The sequence below is a fragment of the Pagrus major genome, chromosome 8 (assembly GCF_040436345.1).
Source record: "Pagrus major chromosome 8, Pma_NU_1.0".
NCBI lineage: Eukaryota > Metazoa > Chordata > Actinopteri > Spariformes > Sparidae > Pagrus > Pagrus major.
The window spans coordinates 4,033,170-4,057,174 of record NC_133222.1 but is presented as its reverse complement, the minus strand read 5'-3'; the positions used below and the strand labels follow the sequence as shown (position 1 = coordinate 4,057,174).

The window sequence follows — 24,005 nt, the reverse complement described above, 5'->3', positions numbered from 1 at the left end:
ATGAAAACTGCAGGAAGCTCACTAAAGGCAAGCGCAATGCGAAGATTAACCGGTGGGCTCCCGGTGGCCCCCGTTGACCCCCTCGACCTTACCAACCTCTGTGCATCGGGCATGTACATTGTGTCACCTCTGATTCCCATCAAGTACAGAGAGGCACACGGAAAGCAGACCGTGCGTGGCAGCTTTAATATGAACACAGACCCGGAGAGGTGACACTACTTTTACGCTGTTGTACAATAAAACTACCTGGCCCGAGGCGTTCTGTGCTTGATTATAACTTTATTTAGGAAATAAAGCACTAAAATCTACAAGAAAGGGGCAGATCATTAGTGTAGCTTTGTGGATATTGTACATTTTGGATGCAAATTCCCAAATAAAGCTAATCAAACGACTAAAACCCTTTAACATTTGGGGCTCCTGGGGGGTCTGCAGCCCTTCTTTTTGCAACACATAACATTTTATTTTGAAAGTCCACTGCACTTTGCACGAGACCTTGTGTTATAATTAACGTGCAATAAGCAGCTGTGATCATCCCGCAGGTCTACAGTGGCGTGGACGGCGTCAGACTCACTACATATCCCATTGCATCCATGTTCGCACAGCCCTGCGTGACACGCATTTTACGCACAGGAGAGACAGAGTGGGTCGGGTCTGTGTTTACTTCCGGACTCCGATTTAGACTTCGCTCAGACAGCAGCAGCTCCAGTGGAGGTTCGAGCTGTCAGCTAGCACGGCAGCCATACAAGGCTTCATGACAGAGGTTACCGGGTTGACCAGCGGCATCCCGACAGACGAGCTCCTCGCTCCTCGGCGCCACCGCACACCGGACACCGCGTCTCCAGGCGGACCCGCACCGCTTGCCCCGCGCTCTCTCCTCCGCTCGCCTTCGTGCTCAAAGTCACTCAATGCTGCGCTCCCGCTAACCAGCTAACAGACCGATCGGGACTGATCCGAGCTAGCTGAGGATCAAAACAAGGACAATCGCTCCAAGTTTGAGGCGGCGTTTGCGTTTGACCGGCCGAGGATCCAGCAGCTGGGAGAGAGCGACCGGACGCAGCCAGGGCAGCGAGGGTGGTGGCTGGATAAACTAAGGGGGGGGGGGTCGCCTCCAGCTCCTGGTGGATTTATCCCCTGCCAGCTAACGTTAGCTAAGCTAGCTCCAAACAGCGCCATGGACTGGTTAATGGGGTGAGTACCAGACTAGCTAACCCTGCCTTAGCCAGCTTTACTCTGCTCCCGTGTCGGGTCAAACTGCGCAGTCTTTCCGAGGCTGGCTGCAAAATTCACATGACGGTGACCGACACCGGCACAGCCCGCAGGAGGCAGGTGCACTGTCGCGTTTGAACGCCGCTCAGTTTTCCACTCTAAACACACATTAATTTAAGCCACAAGCGGCTAGCGTGTTGGCTAACTTAGCTTAGCCCCTGCGATGCTAGCTTGGCAAGCGGGTCTCATGCTGTTAAACCAACCTGAATGTTACCCGGTGGGGGGGGCATCTCTGTGGCCTGCAGCTATTTGGCCTGACGATGGCAGCGCCCAGATTAGGTTCAGGGAATATCTGTGTAGAGGCCAGTTTGCTGCACAGGGAGCTTATTTATAGGAATGATTAACAGAGCGGATGGGATGCTAGCAGTTAGCCGCCTGTCAAGTCTTGCTAACGCTGCACAGCCCGGGGGTTTTGGGTTTATTTCCTTTGCAAGGTGCAGAGCTGGCCGGCTATCATGGGAGCTCCTGTTAGCACTGATGCTAACTGAGCGTTACCTAATGTGGGACACAGGAGAGGTGCAGGTGTCAGATATAAACCTTGGTGAATGGATAGATGAACACTAAGCAGGTGTTTGTGAGCATCTGAAGCTCAAAATATGCTGTTTTTTTTATTTTTTGCATTGATGTAAGCAGGTGACACCTGGCAGACACTGATGATGCATCACTTTCTGCTTGCTTTTGAGTTTTTGGTTTACATCTGTGTCATTCAGACACCTGCCACGATCACCGTGCACAGGATTAACCTGTGACTGACGGAGGAAACCTGTCGGCCCTGCGTTTGCTATCGCAGAACCCAGATATGCTATCTTACAATCGTGTGTGTGTGTGTATTTGTTATGCAAACTTAAAGCTACCAGACCGTCTGGTCACAACAAAAGTGGTATTTGCCTGCGAGTACAGGAGGGACTCGGTAAAGACATTTTCATGCTCATGGGTCAGCTTTATATTTCAGTGGGTTCAGATTTGCCTCCGAACAAGGAGACCATCGACAACATCTTTCTCGTGTCACCGGGTTTGGGTTTGCACAGTGAGGTGTGTCACTGTGAGGTTATTGTTTTTTTGCAGACTGGCTATCAGGGCTGAGGAAGGGTGGAGGCTCGCTGTCAGGGGTGTTTTCTTCACATGGTGACATTTTGGCTGAGAGATAACGAAGCGGTGCCTCGACACCTCCCCCCCAACCGGTGTTTACCAACTCCTACCTCGGCCCGAGGAGGTTTTAATTTTAATAATAATTGAAGATTATACTTTAAAGATAGTTTGGCTGTAGGCAAAGGGAAGTCTGATCGGTTAAGCACCCTCATTACCACTTATAAAGCTGTTAAAATCCTCTGTCATAACTCTGAAGTGTGAGGTTTATGAGCAGAACTAATTTATCTGGCACTACTTCATTCAGCGCTTATCGTGTTGGTCTCGCTTGTATTTGCCTACAACACACTTCCATATTATTTACAAACTCGTATTTTTTTGCCGCACATTTCATCCAGTGTCGGTGCATTTGAAAACCCCTGAGAAAGGTTAGTTTTTGGTGTAGGTGTTCGGTCTCTGAGAGGCTTGTGTTTCCTCCCTCTCACACTTGTTTTCCTGGTTTTGGTGGCTGGTTCTTGCATTGACTTGTCTCAAGTTGCATCAGTGCTCTCTGTTGTGAATGTGATTTATAGGGCTTAACCTCCTGCTCCTTTTTCCTGTTAGTCACATGAAATAATGACAGTTTTTTTGCCCCAACAGTTGGTGCTGTCCGACCTAAACTGGTTTGCTTAGTGATTTCTTAGGAATTCAGAAGCAACACCCAGTTATGTCTCGGTGTCAGACGAGGCGAGGAGCGCGAATAACCGCATACAAGTAAAAGAGAGCCAGGATTATCGTGGACTTAACTAGATGTAGTTGGTATTAATTCACATTCTCCCTCTCAAGAAAGTTGTTGAATCTTTTTTTTTTATGTGTGCGTGTGGTGTCGCCCTTTAAACAAGTCATGCAGCTGCGTGTTAAAGCCTTTACGCCGCCTGTTGTTTATATACGCAGGTGAGGTGTGCGCATGTGAGCTGGTTGCATCGGAGGCGAGCAGGCATGCGTCCAGCGTGCGTCACTGACAGAGTGGAGTCCATGAATGAGTTAACCAAGCGTGTAATCACTCTGAATACAGACCCAGGGTGAAGGACGCCACGGCCAGGACCCGATGGAGGGCGAGGAAGTGAGGGGGAGAAAAGAGAGTTGATGGAAGGAAAAGAGGGATGGAGAGGTGGAATCAGCTGATTTGGGGAGATGAGGAGGGAGAGAGAGGATGAAAGAGGCGTGATGAATGAGAGACTGATAACGGGAAAAGGCAGGGTGATGTAAAGGGATGGAGGAATGGCAGACGGCACGTTTATGACCGATGGACAGGAAGGGGAGGGTGAAGGGTGGAGGAAGGGGATGTGAATGCTTTTGATGGAATGGGTTGATTAGGGAGAAAATAGACGAAACGAGCAGGTGGGGAGGAATGGGTGGAGCGGTTGATACCAAAGATGAAACTCCAGGGAATCAAATGGAGGTCTGTAGCAGATGACGAGCACATGACGGCCTACTAATGGCGGATGGATTGAGGAAAAGGAGATGTAGGGACCGTGATAGGAGGGTACGGCAAGACGACAGGAACAGAATTGTTTCTCTGTGGTTTCAGCAGGAAGCTACAAATATCACCTCTTAATATAAGCGTGCACCACCTCAGTGCATGCCCTAAAAAAACAAAAAACGTGAGGCAGTGTATGTTTGCAATCTCCATTTAGGGGTATCTGCGTGCAGCGTATTTATTTTTTGACGGAGGGCATTATTTCAGAGCTGAATGACCTCATCTGTCCGCATTCAGCAGTCAGACAGGATGTGAAATCAGCGGGGAGAAGCGCGACGCCTAAATGTGTCTTTTTCCTGCTGGGTTGAAACGGGCAGGGTTTTGACAGATGTTTAATCCCCTTTTGCTTTTGAGTGATGGGTCGGTAATGCCGAACGAAGAGCGAGAGAATGGAAACTACAGCAGCTAAGTGGGGCGCTGCTTCAGGCTGCCTGACCTGAGCAAAGAGTCAGGTTTAATGTACACTTGGCTCGCACTGCGTCACCTGTCACTTAATGTCATATAGGCAGCGTGTCGTGGTCGCTGGAGTAACACGAGTAATAGTATGAACAGTAATAGATGAGTTGCTTTATCTGTTGTTTTTTAGGTTCTCGTATTTGGTAAGGCATTCTTTGTTTTTGAAAGTCTTGATTTTCACCCAAAAATCTGTCAAGTGTGACTAAATATTTTGAGATTTAGGTTTATTTTTTCTTGCATGTGATTTAAGGAAGGAAAACCTACCTTTTTCCTGTTCATAATCCTTTACATAATGTATTATTGGGTACACCTAAATGAAAACCAGACCCTTCTACTCGCCAGCAGCGTTCGTACACCTGTGTGCACCTGTGTGTAGCCATATCTATACCGAGCAAGTGAACTGTGTAGCTTCAAGCAAATGTCAGCATTTTTACAATTTTTGATATTTGTTTTTTGTTAGAATAAAAGAAAGTTCTCAGGCTTTCGTTCTCTGGATCTGTTCATGTTTTACGAAGGGTTTAACCAGAGCCTTGCCATTTAAAAATGATATCACAGTCTGTATCCGGATGGGAAAAGCTGTATCAGAACATTTCTAATTTTTTATCGGCTATTTTGGCACATTCAGCAACGTTCTTGTAAGAAAACATTTGCACTGAAAGCTTCAAGAAGTTTGGTTTGTTTCTGAATAATGTGAATATTCCTTCGTCTGCAGCCGAGTCGCTCTCCCTTCAAGAGTGTTTATATTATCGTCCCTTCCTCTCAGACCTTTCACACTGTCAGCTAAAGTTGTTAAAAATAAAGAACGAGAGTGAAGACGACGTCAGGTGATCGGTCTGATGGCAAACAGAGAAGGGGAATTTACAACAACTACTTATAGGCTGAACTTCCTCTCTGGTGGAGACAGTCGGCCTGATCGCTGCGGCTCGAGATGTGAGCTGTGGTGTCTCGCTCACTGTTAACTCGTCTGATTGCTCTCACGTTGCGGTCGTGCATTTTCTCTACGGTTGTGTGAGCCGTGGACATGCTCGCAAAGATCTCATGACTCCTGCAGTGAGACAGCTGCCATGTAAATGTGAATACTGCATGATTTTTAAGTTTAAAAGCGTGGAGGGAACATCTCATGGATTATAGGGGCTGTTTCTTCGAATCAAACCAAACTGTCTAAGTGGTCGGACGTGATCGTCTGTTACAGTGTTTGATCATATTAATAGCTGTGCAGTAGGTGGGTTCACATCCTGCTCCGGGGGTTCCTGCAATAACGACCCCATTCATTTTTTTCCACTGGAGCACTTTGATGAGCGTGAAACTTTCCTATTGAGTCATTAAACCATTAAAAGGTTGATTTCTTTTAAACCCAACATCAAAGGTGTACGAGGATATATCATTTTTGTAGATAAGACTTTGGAAAGAAACGTCAATTCTGCTGCTGTAATTTAAACAGTATTTTAGTATTTAAAAGCACCGAGCATGCCAAACTCCAGCAGGGAAAAAAAGGTTCATTGTTGGGTACAAAGATGAAATATTTCAAGTAACCGAGGACCATAACTTATACCCCCTGTAGCATCATTAAATTATGCAGCAGCCTCTTGTGTTTCCATGTTGAGGTTGTCATAACCTTTAAGTGAGACTTCACAGTCGGGAAATACACTTTCCATTCTGTATCTGACAGGAAGTACTCGGCTCTACCTGTCTTTTCAAAAATATCTTCAAATATCAGTGTGAGAAATCTCTATTTGCATATCAACCGATCTCTGCGTGTGGTCCCCGAAACCGAGCCTGAGACAGTCAGACAGAGACATTTTTGGGTGGTGGTGGTTTTTAGTTGACTTGTAGTTTGACTAACATCCTTTTTGAGCTTTTGACACGCGCTGCCTGTATATGTAGCTGTTCCCAATGGGGATTTTTGCACACTGCAACCCTGTCCTCATTCAACCCCACCGGCTTATTTTCAGCTCCACACACACACACACACACACACACACACACACACACGTTAGCACATGCATACACACACACAGCCTCAGCCCAGGTGGCTGCTTCCGCTGCTCGCACCGCAGATGCAGTGCTGATAATAGGCTGTGACAGATGAGCAGACATCATCTCAAAGCGCTCACCTGCCCGAGAACCGAAGCTAACCGGCGCTGTCACCGCGTTGCCTGGTCTAGACGAGGCTGGAGTGTGACTTTACTCTCTTTTATCTAACTTTAAAATCATCCGCTGTGTTTCTCTGCTACACTGTTAGTTCATTGGGACTGACCTGACGGCGGTGTAGCAGTCAGCTTACCAGACGGTCTCAGGGAAAGAGCTCTTAACTAGCTTCTTACTGTAACAGTGAAGGGAGCTTCTGCTGTCGTTGTGTCCGAGCCCACAGTATCAATTTATTGCGTCCGGCACTGTTGTTGCTTTACGACTACACACCCAAGGCAGCCTAGGCCAAGATGTTTAAGACCACGTAAGCCAGCCAAACCTTTAATGACACTAATGTGGTTTAGTTTTACAAACTCACCTCGTGTTGCGATTGGCAGCCAGCCCGACATCTCAGCAGACGTCGGCTCTATACTGCACCAGGGTTCACAGACTTCCTCTGACTGATGGTGTTAGATACCTTTATATAGATAGATAACTCATTCATAAACTGTTCAGAAAAGTATGAACCCTTGTTTAGACTTGTAATCGCCAAATATTTTGACAATCAATCAATGGTTTCAGACATTTTTTAAGCAAAAATGTCAAATATTAGCAGGTTCAAGCTTCTTATATTTAAGGATTTGCTGTTTTGTTTGTCCTTTATGATAGTAAATTAAGAGTCTTTGGGTTTTGTACTGTTTTGGACAAAAGAAGCTATTTGAAGATGTCACTTTGATCATTTTATGGGCTGAACTATGAAGCGATTCATTCAGCAGATTAATCGATAATGAAAATAACTGTTAGTTGCAGCCCTAACCCTTTTAATATACATTACAATCCAATTTTATGGTCCTCCACGAGCTGCTCAGTGCTGTGACAGTGGATCCTGATGAATTGCATACATTAAAATGACGCGTTTGTCCTCCGTTTACATACGAGAGGCAGCAAATATGAGAAACACCGGCTCAACCCGGAGCCTCGAACCAGCCCGCACAGTTGCTTCAGCACCTCCTCTTTGGCACAGAATCAACAACAAGAATAAAACATTACAATCAGTAGTTATTTCAAGGCATTTCTATTGGATTGCAATCAACTGAACGGAGATGAATGTTTCTGTCATCATCGGTTCATGTGCCTCAGTTTTTTTTTCCCAGTCGAAGCCAAGATCAACTCAGCGCTGCTTTAATGCAGCTGGGCCCTGGCCTTGGGCTCAGCGGTACGCCTCGGGCCATTCTACCGTGATGTGCTGCCGTGCTGAGGGATTGGCTGGATGACAGCAAGGCTAGATGGTTTGTTTACTCCCCAGAAAGGGCATTTTAGTCACTTGCAAACCCTCCACCTCGCTCTTTCGCTTCCTTGCTTAGTTTATCTCTCTCCCTTTAATTCTCTCCCCCCCTCTCTTGCTCTCCTCTCTCTCGGGATGCTGATGTGCAGAGACGTTTGCGTGCTTGACTGCTGCCTGAGCTGGACTGTTTCGCCGCAGAGAGCAAGGCAGCGCTGAACAGGCCCAGGGCAGCCTCAGCCCTCGCCGAGAAATGTTTAACAACAAAAGCTAGCAGGGGTGTTGGCTGCGTTCGGGAGCTGAGCATGTAGGAGGATAGCCTATGTGCAGAGTGATATTGTGCGAGCGCTATCCTGTTGTTTTTTTGTGCTTTGGATGAGGGACAGAGGGAGGAAAACAGAGCTGGAGGGGCAGAGTCTGAACAAACAAGTCCTCAGCTCCCCTCTGTGACATCAGCCCCCATTTTTTGACTTTTGCTGGTGGTCACTGCTAATCAAGGCTGCCTTGTCCATTTTGGGGCAAAAGTAGCAGATTCTTGCTCTCCCACAGCAGCAGGACGGAGCGAAAAGCGAGCAGCGGGGCCATCGCCTCAGCTGTCACAGTTCAGAGGTGTCAATGACTTCGGGTTTCACAGGAAGATGACACCTGGAGCATGAGGTCGATCTCGTAACGAGCACAGCAGGCAGCACACTGGCTGGACGTGTTTGCAGTCAACACATAAAGATCTGCAGCTTGTCTTCCTTTTAAGTGATAAACTGCAAAACTAATTTAAGGTTTTCTGGTGAAAATATCGCACCGTCGTCGAGTGAGTGTTAAGTCGGCCCTCCCCAGGCTCAAAGACACAATACTGTATCATGGAGTGTTTTTAGGACATCAGTGTGCATCATTGAGGGAGATATAAAGGCTCTATTGAATGCCTTTTCTGAGGAGGCAAACAGCCTGGGTACAAGAACACAGACACACTCCTGAGTGAATACGGCTGTACTCTCCGGTTTGTCTCTCGAGACGCCTCTCTTTACTTCCCCGTCTTCCCTTCCTCTTTCTCCGAGACAGGGACACGGAGAGGCCCAGAAAACGAATGCGATACCAGAATGACTCGGCAGTTTGCCTTCCGCTGAATATGCATAAGTGGATAATTGGACAATCCAAATGCATGCGCCGCTGAATTAAGCACTTCCGCGAGCACTCGAGATGGAAACTCTTGCTAGGTGTGGTGTTTTTTTGTTTTTTTGATGCCAGTATGTTTGAGAGTAGATGAGGTTTCAAAAGCCAGAGGACAGTGCATGCTCTGTGAGTATGGTGCAACCCAATACCGTGATGGATCAAGAGGCTGCAAATGCAACCCAACTCAATACCTGAGCTGGCTGTGTTTTTGCGAAGCCTCTCCGCCTACTCAAATGGGTCCTGACCTACTCAAAAAGCTCGAACATGCTGCATTTCACAATGTCAGCGGCACTTTTAACCAGCATCCTCTGATGCATACGCTGAGGTAACCACTTAGACCTCATTTTATATAACGTGCTGGTAAATATTGGAGAGAAATTGATCCTGAGATGCATTTTGTTCTCGCTTTCACTTTAAAGATGTTCTGCTCGTTTGGGCCACACCGTTATCGTGTTGCTCCTGGCATGGCCTCGGGTGTCAGTGTGTCTGTGTGTGTGTGTGCTGCCTCTATTTCACTTGGCAGGAGACTGGCACCATGCTGTGACTGTGTTTACTCTTTCGTAACGCCCTCGGCAGCCCGGCCCAGCGCACACAACTGGCACTGCCGTCGGATGGAGTGAGGCGAGGGAAGAGAAGAGACTGACAGAGGACAGGAACAGTCACGACTAATCAGCTGCTCTCTCTCTCTCTCGTCCCCTCTATCTCTTGTTATTGGTGAAATAAGGACAATAAGTTCAAACCAATGTTGTCACACACAGATCCGAGACTTAACTGGTTCATCCACTGGCAGGGCTGGCCTCCACAGGCCTGGAAGCAGCTACTGTTCTGTCAGAGAGTATCATAGTCATGGAGCGCTGCCAGCTAGAGCTGTCTTAAGATCAGCTAAAATAAGTTGGACCCCCCCCTGCAGCAGGATTTAGGGTTGTTGTTGCTGTCCACCCACAAGGGACACCCTGCAGAACACTCGGCTGCGTCTATTTCAGGACTGGTTGCAGTCTTTCAGATTCAGTTGCGGCTATAAGTTGCATTTAATGATACCTCTCCACATTTTCATCTCTAAATATGCACCCACTTTATTGAAATAAATCAGACAAGTACGAGCTTTCTGTGAAATTATAGGTCATTATAAGAGGGCGACTTCTGAATGTTTTAATATAAAGTGGCATACATTCTCATTAGTAGACGAGCCTCATTCCCAGACAGAGTTTCATTGTGATGTCTAACTTATTGATCAGCCCCATAGTTCTGGTTTAATGCGCTGCTGATACATTTTAAAATGGATGCAAGTCCTGCTGGTGATTATCTATCTAACTACCGTAAGTGTGGTCTTGGACCAGCACTTATATCCTCCAGCCTGGACTTTTCCTACTTGTAAAGATGGAGATTTTTCTTTCAGAAATGACAATGTGCTGCTCTGTATTATTACTAAGTGAACATATGTGGGATTAATCAGAGTCTCCTGAATCACACAGAACCTGATGCATCTCATCTCTCTCCTTTTCCTTTTTCCTTTTGCTTTGAAGGACACGATCTGGTCGAATTGTGAAGCAAACATTTTTTTTGGGCACTGACGGCTGTGTCATTGTTAGACTCACATCTGAATTTGTAAAGATCAACAGATCATTAGGTTTATGTCCTGCCAACAGTCACGTGCATTTTCAAATTCCTCTTTAAGAAGAGCTGGGTGTTTTTACAACAGCAGCTTGAATTTATCCTGTTGGCTTTTTGCACGTTAGGGATTTGCAAGTCCGAACAATATTCACCAAAAATAAATACTCCAGAGTTCAACAAAAAGTACCACCCTTCAGGGATTCAACAATAAACAACAAAAGGTAGAAATTCAGTTTATTACCACGTTTGGTTCCCCACATCTGTCCCGAGTAAACCCTCTTCCCAAACGAATCAATAAAGGATCTCTGGTAATGTCATCAGTTCTGTTCAGTTCAGTTCTTCCCCCGTGAATAAACCTTTTTCCCAAACAAATCAATAAAGGATGATTGAAAAGAAAATACACCCAACATCTGCAATGCTGTAGAAGTTGCCTTCAAGTACCAGTCAGCTGATCGTCCTCGTGCACACAGGATAAGTGTCTGGAAGTTCAGCTGCAGGATACCGGAGAGCCAGCTGTGTCGTTTTTGAAGTGTTGGGGTCTGGGAGAAGTGTCGATCCTGCATTTTAATTTTACTTATTCCAATAGATTTTCAGTGACAATAAAAATAGCTATTTTATTCTGTCAACTGTTGTTGTGATGGTCCACTTGCAGCTGCAGACGAGGCTTTTCAAAACGTACGCTGATATTATCGTGCATCCCTTCTTGAAAGCCTGGTGACTTTAGTGGAGACACTCTCTATTAGAGGCGAGGAGGGCGTCTCTATTATAACACTCATCCTGACATGGAAGTGTGATGTGCACCAAATAACATCATTTCCCACCAAATCTCATTTAAATCTGATCGGTTTTGTGGTCATCTGGCTAACTAACAGACCGACAACATAACCTCGTTGACTGAGGCAGTAAGATGGAGAGTTGGGATGTGAAATGTAGGGACAAAAAATGGGCAGATGGGTTTACTGGAGCTGATTGCAAATTGAAAAGAGAGGGACAGAAGAAGAGAGGGCAGCTGATAAGGTGCAGAGCAGCAGGAGAATATAGAAAGTGCAGGTAAAGAGCGGGGGGAAGGAGGGAAACGATAGCGGCGTGGAGGCGATAGGTGAGATATGGAGATAAATGGGAAGCGGCACCGTGGGTCAGAGAGCCAGATTAGAAACAGCAGAGGTCTGCAATAGAGGACAGAGAGGGAGATTTAACAGCAGGGGCCCAGGCCGCCAGCGACACACAGAGAAATGGAGTTTGGAGCTTTGTGCGAGTCAGAAAAAGGGGGAGGTGAAGGATGGAGAAATAAAACGTATTGGATTCCTTCTTTGGTTTTGATTCCCAACACTTTAAAAACCAAGAGTTTGAGTGTTTGCCCTGCAGAAACTGTTGGTCCTCCTCCTTCAACCAGTGAGATAAGAGACCTAATTTGTCTTGGAGGAGAGAAGCCTTCAAATTCTAGGTGGGTTTTTATTTATTTCTCACCAAGATGTGGTCGGCACCCTTGGGCGAGGCTTCGGCTGAGCGGTGAGCTGCTAAATCTGTGCAGAGCCGGTGGGCTGCTAGCGCTGGTGTAAGCTCGCTAGGTTTGTCCTTGGCGGCTGAGGCTAGGCTGCTAGGCTGGTCTGAACTGTAATTGGATTAGAGATCTCTGCGTTGCATCAGGCTAGGCAAGTCGGGTATACTCACACACACACACGCACTCAGACAGACAGACACACACACTTTCAAAGCACACATGCCTGGAAGCCAAGTTCATCTCGGTACTCGAGGCTTCACTCCTCCTCCACCTCATGTTTTCCTCTCAAACTTTCTTCTTTCCTCAGCATGCCGCTTATTTTCTTTATCCCTCTTTAATCAACAACCTACCCCTTCCCCCCTCCGGCTCTTCTGTACATGCGTAGGTGTGTATGCGATGATGCATTTTCGTGTATGAGCTCGTAAGTGTTTGCGTGCGCGTCTACGGATCAGCCCCTTCACCATGCGTACCCTCTCTAAATGGGACTACAGGAGTTGCAGTGGCGTCCCATGCTGAGAATAACCGGGAGAATAAAAGACAGGAAAATGAAAGGGATGAAAACCCTCATACTGAACATGACGGATGTGAATATGAAGGCACGCTTTCATTCGGTATTTGGAGAAAGGAGTGAGGGAGCTGCTCTTGACCTTTAGTTCAATTGTGAACTTCCTGTTTAGCAGCTTTGGACAGGAAGTAGAGGGTGATGTCATGGGTCGTGTGCATCCTGATTGCCTCATTTACCCCTAATTTCTTTGTGTCAGCATGACTTTAACTGGGTACAGAGCCTGCCTCACTTTGTAGCTCATTAATGTATTTTATGTGTTATGGAGGTTGAACAGATTGGACTAATTTAGCTGCTCCTCCTGTCTTTTAGAGGCCCACGTTAAATGACTGAGTGGAGGGAAAGGTGAATTTCCAGGTCATCAACATTAGAATAATCTTGCACAATAGTCCAAGTGCCCAGGAAACAAAATAAAACCAAAGCCAGGAAGAATAATGGACTTTATTCCACTAAAGGGTGTCAGGTGTTACTGTAACACATGAGCAGGGTGTGGTGAGGTGTGTTGGACAGGTTTATACAAGAAACTGAGAGTGCAAAGAAAGAGAAGAAACCAAAGCAGCAGCAGCAGCAGCTCAAAAGATGTACCAGAGAAACATAAACCCCCCCCTCTCTCTCTTTTATCTTGTGTTCGTACATGCATGTGTGCGGTTAACACTCGAGCAGCACATGTGGATGTGGTCGAGGCGAGAAATTAAACAGCAGCAATGCAGTCGGTAAGATTAGAGGGAGACGGCGATAGAAACCGGCTTAATAGCTGACAGGCCAGCACCAGCAGCCATATGTTTCATATGTGTCCGCTGACAACCCCGCCGTATGGCTCTGATCCGCACATATGGCCTGTACATCTCTTACACTTCCTGCCTCCATGACAAGCCAAGTGAAGGGAGGGAGCAGATAGCATGTGGGCAGAGACGGAGGGAGCTCTGATGTGGGATGATCTTAGAACAAGATGTGTTTTGAGGAGTTGATTTCTGTGTAATTGATGCAAAACACCCAAATCCACACCCAGCAGATATTATTCAGAGCCAAGGTTTCAAACCTGACATCAGTTTAGACTTGTTAATTTAGCTTTCTGGATTTGTTCAATTTTCCAAAGCTCATATTCTGTGTTTTTATGGCAGTCGACAATGAAAATAATTGTTTGTTGCCGCCCTACTGAAGACATATTTCTTTTAGCTTGCACATCCATTAAAATCTTTGTTGCCTTAACTGTTACCTTAAAAAAACATACAAACCTAAAGAATATATATCAGATAGCAGCAGCTTCTTCTTTCTCCACATCTGCCGATTGAACAAAGGCTACTACTGTGGCCCGCCCGCTGCAGCCTGCTAAGCATTAATGTGTGAGTCTGTGAGTGTGGCACAAGCCAGCTCCGCGAGCTGCTTCACATCTAAAAAAGGACGTGGAGGAGGAGGAGATGGATGTTTTCCAGGGAAGAGTTTGACTTGGAATGAAGGCGAAGGGATAACAAGAGAGGGAGCCAGTGTTCAGGGTCGCCTGATTTCCGCTGCTAGGTTAGGGTCGCTGTATGGGAGCTGCCGACGGGGACGCACAACAGAGGAATTGACCCCTTTAAAGGCCTCTGATATTCCCTCGAGGAAGTGTGCATGTGTGTGTGTATGATTGAGTGTAAACACGGATAAGTCTGACTGACTGCGGGCTGACAGGGCCACGCTGGGGAACATGTTTGTCCGTGTGCCGTCCTATTCATGCACACTGTACTTCATTATAACACAGCGGATGTCTGGCGTGATGTCACAACGCTGGCCTTTTTCTCCTTTGTTGTGCGCTCCCAGCCGTAGACCTGCTGAATGTGACCTTTCCTGAAAGCCTTTTTTAATCACCGGTGGTCTCTGAGCTGGCTGGCTCATGGTAAATGCTAACACTGAGCCAACAGTGTGGTAGCATTAGGAGCTAGGTTAAAAGCTAGCTTTGCTGAAGGCTGGCTGTGAACACAGGGTATTATGGAGAGTCCAGGCATGGGAGCGAGGCCAGCAGCTCACTTTGCCACAGTTTAATCCAGGAAACGACGGCAAGGAAGGAGGGAAGGAAGGAAGTCTCACCGTCACGTCCAAATCATTCTGTCAATGATATACTTCATATTATAATGTGAGAGGCAAACTGTGTCTTTCTGTTTCTGCTGTATCTTCAGAGAACTGTTAGACCATGAAAGGTAATTTGGTAATTTGTGGCAGACAGACTTAACAAGACTTAAACTAACTATCAAGGTTTTATTCCTGAATTTAAGAAATTATAAATGTGACAAAGGACAAGACTAAGATCTGGGTCCAACATGTTTTTGAAAAGTCACATGAGCTCCAGCCTGGAAACAAAGCTGGGGAGTGGAAGTCTGCTCTGTCATTCCCTTCTCTACCGTTTTTTATCTTTTACCTCCATTTTTTATCATCCCGGCCTCGTTCTCTGCGAGCTGTCTGGCCCGTACTCCCAACAGAGGTTTTTGCTACCTACAGTAGCTGCCTCGCACTGGAAGCCGGAGTGGGCTGAGTCATATATCAGGGGGAGTGTGCCGAGCTGAACGGGCTCCTACAGATTAGAGGTGAGGGAAGTGTGCGGCTGATTTATTACCGGCTGTTAGCTGGTTAAATGAGGCTAAGTGAGCTGGCCATCTCGGGGAGGTGAGATGGAAGAGATTAGCCTACATAAAGAGCGATGGAGGGAAAAGATCTGTGAAGCGAACTGTGACTCCTGACCTCCCGTCTTTTACATACTGTTTCTCTTCATCTTCTCCCTCGTCCCCGCTCGGCTCAGCCTCTCCGCCCTTCTGTTCGACCTCGGCTCCTCCCTGCAAGTATCTCATGTCGCCTCTGCAAAGCAGTGCCGGCTGGTTTGAGGCTTTTTTGAGAAGCAGCCAACAATGTTCTCAGTGTTGTCTAATTATTATGCAACAAGTTAGTGCTTGTAATTGTCAGTGACAGTGCTGCTTGTTCTGTGTGCAGCATTGCAGCCCCGAAGCTTGGCTTGGTCATACTCTCATTACTAATGTACTGCATGTCAAAACATATCTATTTTTAAAAGTGCAGTTGAAATGGCTTCGTAATTTTCCTCTGTAGTTTGAGTGTCTGTTTGTGGAAGGACTCAGTGCTGAGAGAGACTTCATCTGAATTTCACACCCGCCTGAACCAAAGTTCAGATTTATATTTGAGTCACAAGGAATTTTTGCTGCTCTGTTGACGACTGTGGATCGAGTTATCTTTCATTTGTTGCTATATCTTTGCAATATCTAATGGTTAACTGAATCTTTCAAGTTTTGGACCCTTTATTGAATACACCAAGCCGTTTGAGTACACTATACTGGGCATTATATTTTATTATCTGACATTTTATGGATAGTGATTAGTCCCAAACTAATCTGCAGAGACATTTTTACAGAAAGACAAACCTGACTGATGTTTCTTTAACTTTAGTAGATTTATTAATGGATGAAAATATTGAAGTGAAGTTCAGAAAAGGAGCAGAACGCCCAGGGACACACAGGAAGGAAGGACGGCAATAGCTTTCCCCTCTGGCGTCTATTTTTTGGCCATTTTTAGAATGAAAATAGGAAGTTTCACAGACAAAACCGTTCCTTCAGCAGTAATTTGTACGAAATGGTCATAAGTTTAGTTTAAAATATCCAATAAATGAAGTAACATTATCTACTAAATGTGAAGAAACAGCAGTGTTGACGTTAAATCAAAGACCTCTCAAATACCACTTTGTACCGCAAGAGGCGATAGTCTGATAGCTTAGCCCTCCGTAGTTTCATCGCCTCGCTCACTCATGTCAAACACACTTCGTTCAAACTCGACATAAACAACATGCAGTTCACTAAAAGACATTTGAACAGATATATGCCAAGATAGGTGGATCCTCTTTACACATAGGAGCAACACCTTTCTGACTCTACCACAGATAGAAACATTAAAGGGCCTGTCTGTGGCTCCTGATGAGGCTGTATGTGCACACACACACCCCGGTGGTCTGGACATCCGCTCTGTAAGCTGTTTCTGTCGGTTTGCACGTTCGTTTCTTGTGCAGGCGACAGAGAATGAGAGCGAGCGAGAGACATTCCCCACATCCGTTTCCTCTCGTAGAGGAACAGTAGGTCAGGGGTTTTTGGTCCGCTCTGCTGAGTTCATGTGTTGCTCAGGGCCAGAGAGGAGGGGAGGGGGCAGACCGACAGTGCAAGCAGATGGAACATTTCTCATAATCACTCAGTGAAGTGGTCGGCGAGTCTTTCATGTTAAGGAAAAGTTAGTGAAGTGAGGTTTAGTGAAGTGTGACACTTGCTGACTGAAGGAAGCTCGCAGGTCATGAGTCTTGGTTTGATGTCTGTCTCGTTGTGGTCTCTGTCCTTCCCCCTGACGACAAGCACACATGCAGTCATCAGCGATCTGACTGCATGTGTGCTTGTCTCGCCTTGGTGTGTGTCCTCATGTACACCTCTATCTGTGCTTCTGTTTGCATATGTGATTGTGTGTGTGTTAATCCTTTATCTCCCTCCCGGCCCCTCCCTGTACTGTATCGCGTGCTCCTTTCCTCCTCATTGTTCGGCCTCTCTGCCAGCAGACCAGGGAGTCTGGGGCAGGAGCTCGCAGGAAGTCTTTGTCACTCGTTGCGCTGAAGGGGGAAGGCAAACAGTGAGATGCACAAACACAGGAAGTGCTGTTTTCCTCACTCGGGCTCCAGCTGGGCGTCTTTTCTCAGTCTTTCGGTCTCCTCCGTCTCGCTTAGTCTACGTGTTCCCTCCACAGTCGGTGATAACCGGCTCTGCGCAGCTGCACATGAAGCCTCGTAATTGGGCTTTGTGTCCTCTGCCATATTCGTTAATTTGAGTCAAGTGGCCTCGGGGAAATTGATGACATGTCATGCCATATGCCGTTAGAATTCAGGCAGAAATAAAAAATAAAAAGATACCTGGAAATGTGAAAAACCTCTGATTTAAGGTGGATTTTTCCTTTTAATATGTCCTTATCCTGCGGTGTCTGTCCCAGGAAGTTTAATAAAATGCATAAATTCTTAATTTAGCTTCTTCTGACTTTTGCTCTGAGCTGTTGACCTCGCCATATTACTTCCTCTGGCCGTATATCGCAGTGAGACTCCACTGAAGCTGGGATATTACAGTTATCTAACTCTAACAGCTGAAAGGTGAGCAGCTGCGGTCAAAGGTGGTTAGAGGTCACTGCTCTCTTCAAAGCCTGTGCAGAGACTGGATAATGTACACTTCCACACACACACACACACACACCACTACACATACCAGCTGTTACATAACCACGGGCAGCTGTGGAGCGCACACTACAGGAAGTGTGTGTTTGTGTGTGTGTATGCATTAAACTAAGGAACTGTTTCTTTCCAGTGTGGTGATTAACTACCTGGCTAAAGCCTTTTCAGCTCAGAGCCGCTGAGATCAACGCACGCTTTCTGTAGCGCGTTCACACAATCACGAGTGTGGAGATTTGAATACATTAAACCGAGCGTCATCGCACATTTCCCTGTCGTTTGGATTTGGATCTAAGTCACTCTCAGCCCGCCGCTGTCAGGCTCAGCTCACAGCTCAGTGTTTGGTAATGCGGATCAGGATGGGTCATGTTAATGTTTTTTTTTTTGTTTTTTTTTGTCTTGCTTCTGTCATTTTGCAGAAAGCTCCATTTAAGGATGTTTTGGTCACTGTGACTGAAGCTGTGCGCTCTTATCTGCATCCTCAAGGTCATTTGCGGATTGTCAGTTGTCAGTGTCAAGTCTATGTATTTCTCAAGGGGAAAAAAAGAAGAACAGCTCTGCAGAAGAGCTGTGAAACTACTTCTGTCAAAAATAATAAAGCTACTTATATAAATGCCACCAGATCTATTAATACACCTCAGATCTGCATTAATTTGTCAACAATTTAAACAATGAATAAATTAAGTCTGTGAAATCACCAAATAAGGGATGGACCCCGGGAAGAAAAGCCTCTTTTTTGTTGATCCTTATTATTGAAATGAAAATGACCTTGAATGTTATTGAGACGTCCCAGATGTTCTTGAACATCCTGATGTGTTTGTAACCGTGTGATGGAGGCTGAAAGAGGACCCGTGTTTCTTTTTTACCTCCCTCTTGTGGTTAGTTATTATGTGGCTGCCCTAACAGCTTGTAGACGCTCCTTAGCTAATCTGGTTTGTCAAGCTCTGCCAGGCTCTTTCCTTTTTTCTTTTTTTTTTCACTCTTTCATCAGTCTCTGGGCTGGTAATACTACAGCAACAGCCCAGGATTTCACCATCCTCTTTGTCTGAAATACATGCAGTTATATGTGTGCCACAACCCTCAAAACCAACATTACTAGCTTGACTTTAGATAGGATTGATGGATTGCTTTAAAAACAGCCTCTGGATGTGCTGTCGTTTCACCACAAGAGGGCAGCACCTGTCCACTTCACATGACCGCCCAGTGGGCAGGAGGCAAAAGAAAATGCTTACCTGTCAGCAGTTGGGTAACTTTGTTTGGTCAATCATATTGATTTACGCGGGTCACTTGAGTTCTCTTGTTTCTAAGAGAGGCTGGTGTGCACTCAGCTCTGTGTGACGAGACAGGAAGCAAATCAAAAGTAAAAGAGATGCGCAAAGATAAATGTAGATAAAAGTAGAAAGAGTTCGGGAGAAGAGGAAGAAGGAAGAAGGATCAGGGAGGAGAAGAGAGAGAGAGAGATCCAATGAGCATGAAATCAGATCTTGTTGCATAATCGTGGCTTGCAGGCCTTCCCAGTGTGCACCGGGCTCTGTCCGTTCTTTCCAGTCCCGTATCACATGACCATATCAAGCAGCTACAGTACTAAACCAGCAATACCAGTCGACCAGCAGCCAGAGGCAAACACACATCAATAGTGCTGTTCTTCTCTGTGCTGAGGCGTGCTTTTTTATCTTTCCTTTGAGGATATTTTTACATTTTCAAGTAAAGGTTAGGGGTAATTACTTTTCTTTCCAAAAACCAGCTCAAGCCAGATCATGATCTATTGGTGGTTCAGTGTCTTTATCCCATATTCTCGCCTTGAGGTCTGAAACCGCTCGCCTGGATTTATTTTCTTCACTGAAGAGAAAAAAAGCCCCGAAGCTTTTAAAGATGTTCTTAAAATCTTAGCGTGGGATCCAATCAACGCTCACAGAGCCAACAGCAGGCCTCGCTTCTACCTCGTATCCCTCTGTTCAATGTCTGTTCACATACCAGCAATACCAGATGTCACTGTGGCATCAGCGCTGCTTTCCTTCACCTTCCATCACCATCACCATCCCTTGTCTTTTTCTGTCTTCTTCTTTTTTTTTTAATCTCCTATCCTCACCTCCTCCCTTCCATCGCTGGTGCAAAGCCTTTATTCACATGCCAACAATACCAGACTGCTGCATACCAGTCAACAGGACATCAGTGAGCGCACACACCTTCAGCCTGCAGGTTCTCTGCCGGGCCGGCCTGCTGCCTTTCTCTCATCGCTGCTCCTCAGCCGTCAGCACAAGTCACTTAGCACAGCGAGCCCCAGAGAAAGAGTGAGAGAGTGGAGACGATCGTCTGCTCTTTCCACATGAGCGCTGCGTTATTTCTTGCTAACAGTAGGTGGCGTCATAGTCCCACCATCCTCAGCAGCTTCTCAGATCAGTGCTTCCACTTTGGTGTGTGAGCCATGAAAACAAAGCAGAGCGCGGAGTGATGAGCAGTTCAAACAACGATGGTTTTCTCTTTTAAGGTTGTTATATTTGGTTTGAGAAGCAGAGAGACAAAATTAGACACATTTTCACACATGAAAGTCTGAATAGTGTTGCACAGTCTTAGTGCGGAGATAATGAACAGTTATTTTTCTGGACTTAATATAATCAAACCTTAAGTCTAAAAATGCTCCAGTTAGCCTATAAAATGGCCACCTTTTTTAAAATCTAGAGTGTAAACTCCCTCCAGGCTTTTAAAATGCAAAAATGTGATTTGTTTTCATTATCGTTTGTTCTGTACTATGTCAGAAAATGGTGAAAAGGGAACATTACAATTTCCCAAAGTCTGCAGATATTCAGTTAACAATCATAGAAGGCTAAAAGTTAATTTTCCAGCTGACCTGCACAACCAGAGACGACTCGCAGTTTTAGACGTACGCATGTGGCACCAGTTTTTTTAATAACCAATAAATAACCATAATTGTTAGTTCTGCTTCTTTCTTAAATGGTAAACAGACTGCATTTTTACAACACACATCTGCCTTCACCCATTCACACACACATTTACTGTATACACTGATGACCGAGGCTACCATGTGAGGCGCCACCTGCTCATCAGGAGCAATAACCATTTCGACACAACATTCACACGCCAGTGGAGGAGCGTTTCGGGGTTAAGTATCTTGCCCGAGGAAATGTTGACGAGTAGACTGTACGGGCCGGGGATCGAACCACGACCCTCTTATTAGTGGACGATCTGCTCTTGCCACAGCCGCCCCAATATGACATTCAATTGCCTGAACGTAGGCTAACCACTGCTTAGGATTATTAAAACGGTAACATTAAAACTCAAAATAGCTGATGCCTCATTAGATTTAACGACCACCGTTGAGAAAGAAGGTTAACCCTAAACCTTGTTTGGTGATGTGTAGGTCTTAAACTATGGATCTGGAGCTGCAGAGGCTCCACGAGTTTGCGGGGAGACGTTACTTGTGTGCAGCTTTCGTGAGACGCACTCACCCAAACTACTTCACTATCGATACTGCCCTTCATGGGTCCTCAGCAATACACCCACCATTTGTATTTGTTCAGATGAACAGCTGTTGAGCAAATCAATGGACAGATAGACATACGATCCTTCCATTTTAGATGATTAACTAATCCATTAATCAACTGATTGTTGCGACTCTAAAGGACGCGACCTTTAGTGTTTCCACTCATCGCTGCCATCACACAGTGTTGTCATCATATCTATGGGAAATTTAAAAAAAAAGTGATACTCAGTCTTTTACAAGATAGATGGTTTTCCAATTGTGGCGCTGAACTTCACATTCTCTACATGCCTGAGCAGTGATCAGCGCGTGGGTAAGGTTGCATTTCATTTCCTGGAATTTGAAGGCAGTGGAGATATGGAAAGATAATACTGATTGGGTGCAGAGACCAGAAACACCCCAGACATAACATTTGCCTTTTGGGGGGGGGCATCTGGGAGACACTTGAGAAAATGTCACCATCACTGTTTTTGCACATTATTTCACACTTAGGCTTTCATTAGCTCCGACATACTGAGGGAGTGTTAGTGGAAGCTCCCTGGGCTCAGTGCTGGTAGATGGTCGGACGTGAAACCGAGGCCTATAGGACGACTTAAAGGACAGACAGAGACATAGACTCACTGAGGTAACTATTAAAGGTGAGCTATACTAGTGTCCCCTTAATATAGGCCGGGCTGTGTGTGAAGGACGGACACGCAGACGGCCCGACCGGCTCCTGGCGTCGTCCAGCCTGGTCGTATATATAGGCCCTTTCATACTGCTGCCCCTGGCCCGGCCCCAGCACACATATACCTCTAACTGTGCTCAGTGTGTGTGTGTTTGTTTGTGTGTGTCGAAACATATTTAGAGTGTGTGAGAGAGACACAGTATGTTCTAGGTTCTTGGCAGCGAGACCTTGTGTACATTAAATTGCGTAATACACACATGGTTTTATAAGATTCATCTTTTTTTGGCATCGCAGCAGGCGTGTGTGTGTGCGTGTGTGTGCTTTCTGTCAGTATCACCTCTGTGCCGGGGATCTTGCAGCGACACGGTCTCTCTAAAGCGCTGCTCTCATGCATGCTGGAGCCACAGTGAGTGTGTGAGTGTGTGTGTGTGTGTGTGTCCATTTGTGTGTGTTTGTGCACTGCGGTCCAGCGTTTGCCTCTGTGCAATGTATTCCTGGAAAGCCTATGTAGGAGTGGAGGGGCCAGTGTTACACCACGGCCGCAGCGAGGACTGTTTTCTGGAAGCTTTCCTGTTGCTGTGAATGAAGCAGAGAAACAGTATATGTGTGTTTTTTATTGTGTCCTGTGTATCCACACCTGCAGAGAAGATCTGCAGCTCCTTCCTTTGCATTGACTGGCATCTTTTCACTCCCATTAGTATGCACGGACAGGCGCTTTAAAGTTCACATCAGTCTTGCACAACATGCAGCAGGAAGAGGAATGCAGGGGAGGGATTGAACTGGAGGGACAGAAGGGGAGAAAAGAGGGGCTCGTGATGAGGATTGCGAAAGAAGCAAGAAAAGCTCAAATTAGCTTAATGAAGGGGCTGCGAAAGGAGCAATAAAATCAGGGGGCATTTAAGGTGCAGGCGATGAATAAGTGCAGGAAGGAGGAATGGATTGAGAGTGAATAGGAGGAAGGGAGAAGGGGGGGGTTGTTTTGAACTGCATCAATAAAGCTCCGGCTAATTGTGCCTCTGTGCTCTGCAGTGTTTGTTCACCCTCTTTTTCCTTCCACCGTCCTCCCTTGTTTTTTGTTTTTTTTACTCTTTTCGGTCCCTCCAGAGTCGTCTCATCTTCTGTCAGTCCTCCTCCTCCTCCTCCTCCTCCTCTTCCTCCTCTTCCTCCAGTGGCTGTTGTGTAACTCTGCAGCGACTGAATGAGCAGCAGCAGCAGCAGCGGCGGCGGTGGTGGTGCGATTGATCAGCAGTTCTAGTGCCAGGTTGCTCTTACTGTAATAAACGAGCTCGGAGCCATTGAAACCAACCCTGAGTGCTTTTTTGCAGGAGTAGAGGAAACGCACACACTGAGACACTGTACCGCACTCTCATGATGTAATCTTAAATTTACCGCTTGTCTGGATTCATCATTTTCGTGCTTCTCCCTGCTTCAATCCCTCAAGACCCAAGCACACAAAAGTTAATGAAACATTTTATTTTATTATTAGAGACTTTTTTAGTAGTTGCCCTCAGATGAGCTGTACTTGTCCTTTAATTAATTTCTCGTTATGATCATGGATATATAGTTTTGAAGCTCCGTGTCTACGAATCTCTTGCAAATAGCTTAATAAAAACGTATTTTTGGGGTTGTCTTGACAAGTTCAAGCTACTAAAACACATTACATGTAACCATAAACTATTATTCTGGGTTTAAAATCCAGTGTTGGACCCTGGTTGCACGTCTTCCTCCCCTTCTCAATGCTCACTCTGTAAGAAAATCACATCTGGTCTTTCCATTTTATCACTCGTTGTGGTCTGGCCCTCTGCTCAACATATCCCCACTCTCCCCGTCTCCCCCATCCATCCATCTTTCCTCTTCTCCAGCTCCAGTGTACCAACTTTTTTTTTTTTTTTTTTTTTTTAATCCACAAATCCAGACTTGACAAAACAAGAGATTGTGCCTCACCTTAGCTGTGTCTAGTGTACACACACACCCAGCTGGAGAAGCGGGCTTTGCTTCCCCCCGAGGGCACGCATACACACTCGAGGCCGTTGCTGGGTGC

General features: G+C 46.0%; 1 protein-coding gene across 1 annotated transcript in view; it reads left to right on the top strand.

Annotated features, from left to right (window-relative positions):
- The first annotated feature begins 653 nt into the window (after positions 1–653).
- mob2a (MOB kinase activator 2a) overlaps positions 654–24,005 on the top strand; it is a 61,515-nt gene continuing 38,163 nt past the window's right edge. Inside the window, exon 1 of the mRNA XM_073471950.1 lies at positions 654–1,188. Coding sequence (XP_073328051.1) covers positions 1,172–1,188 — 17 coding nt within the window. The 5' untranslated portion in view covers positions 654–1,171. The remainder of the gene's footprint in view (positions 1,189–24,005) is intronic.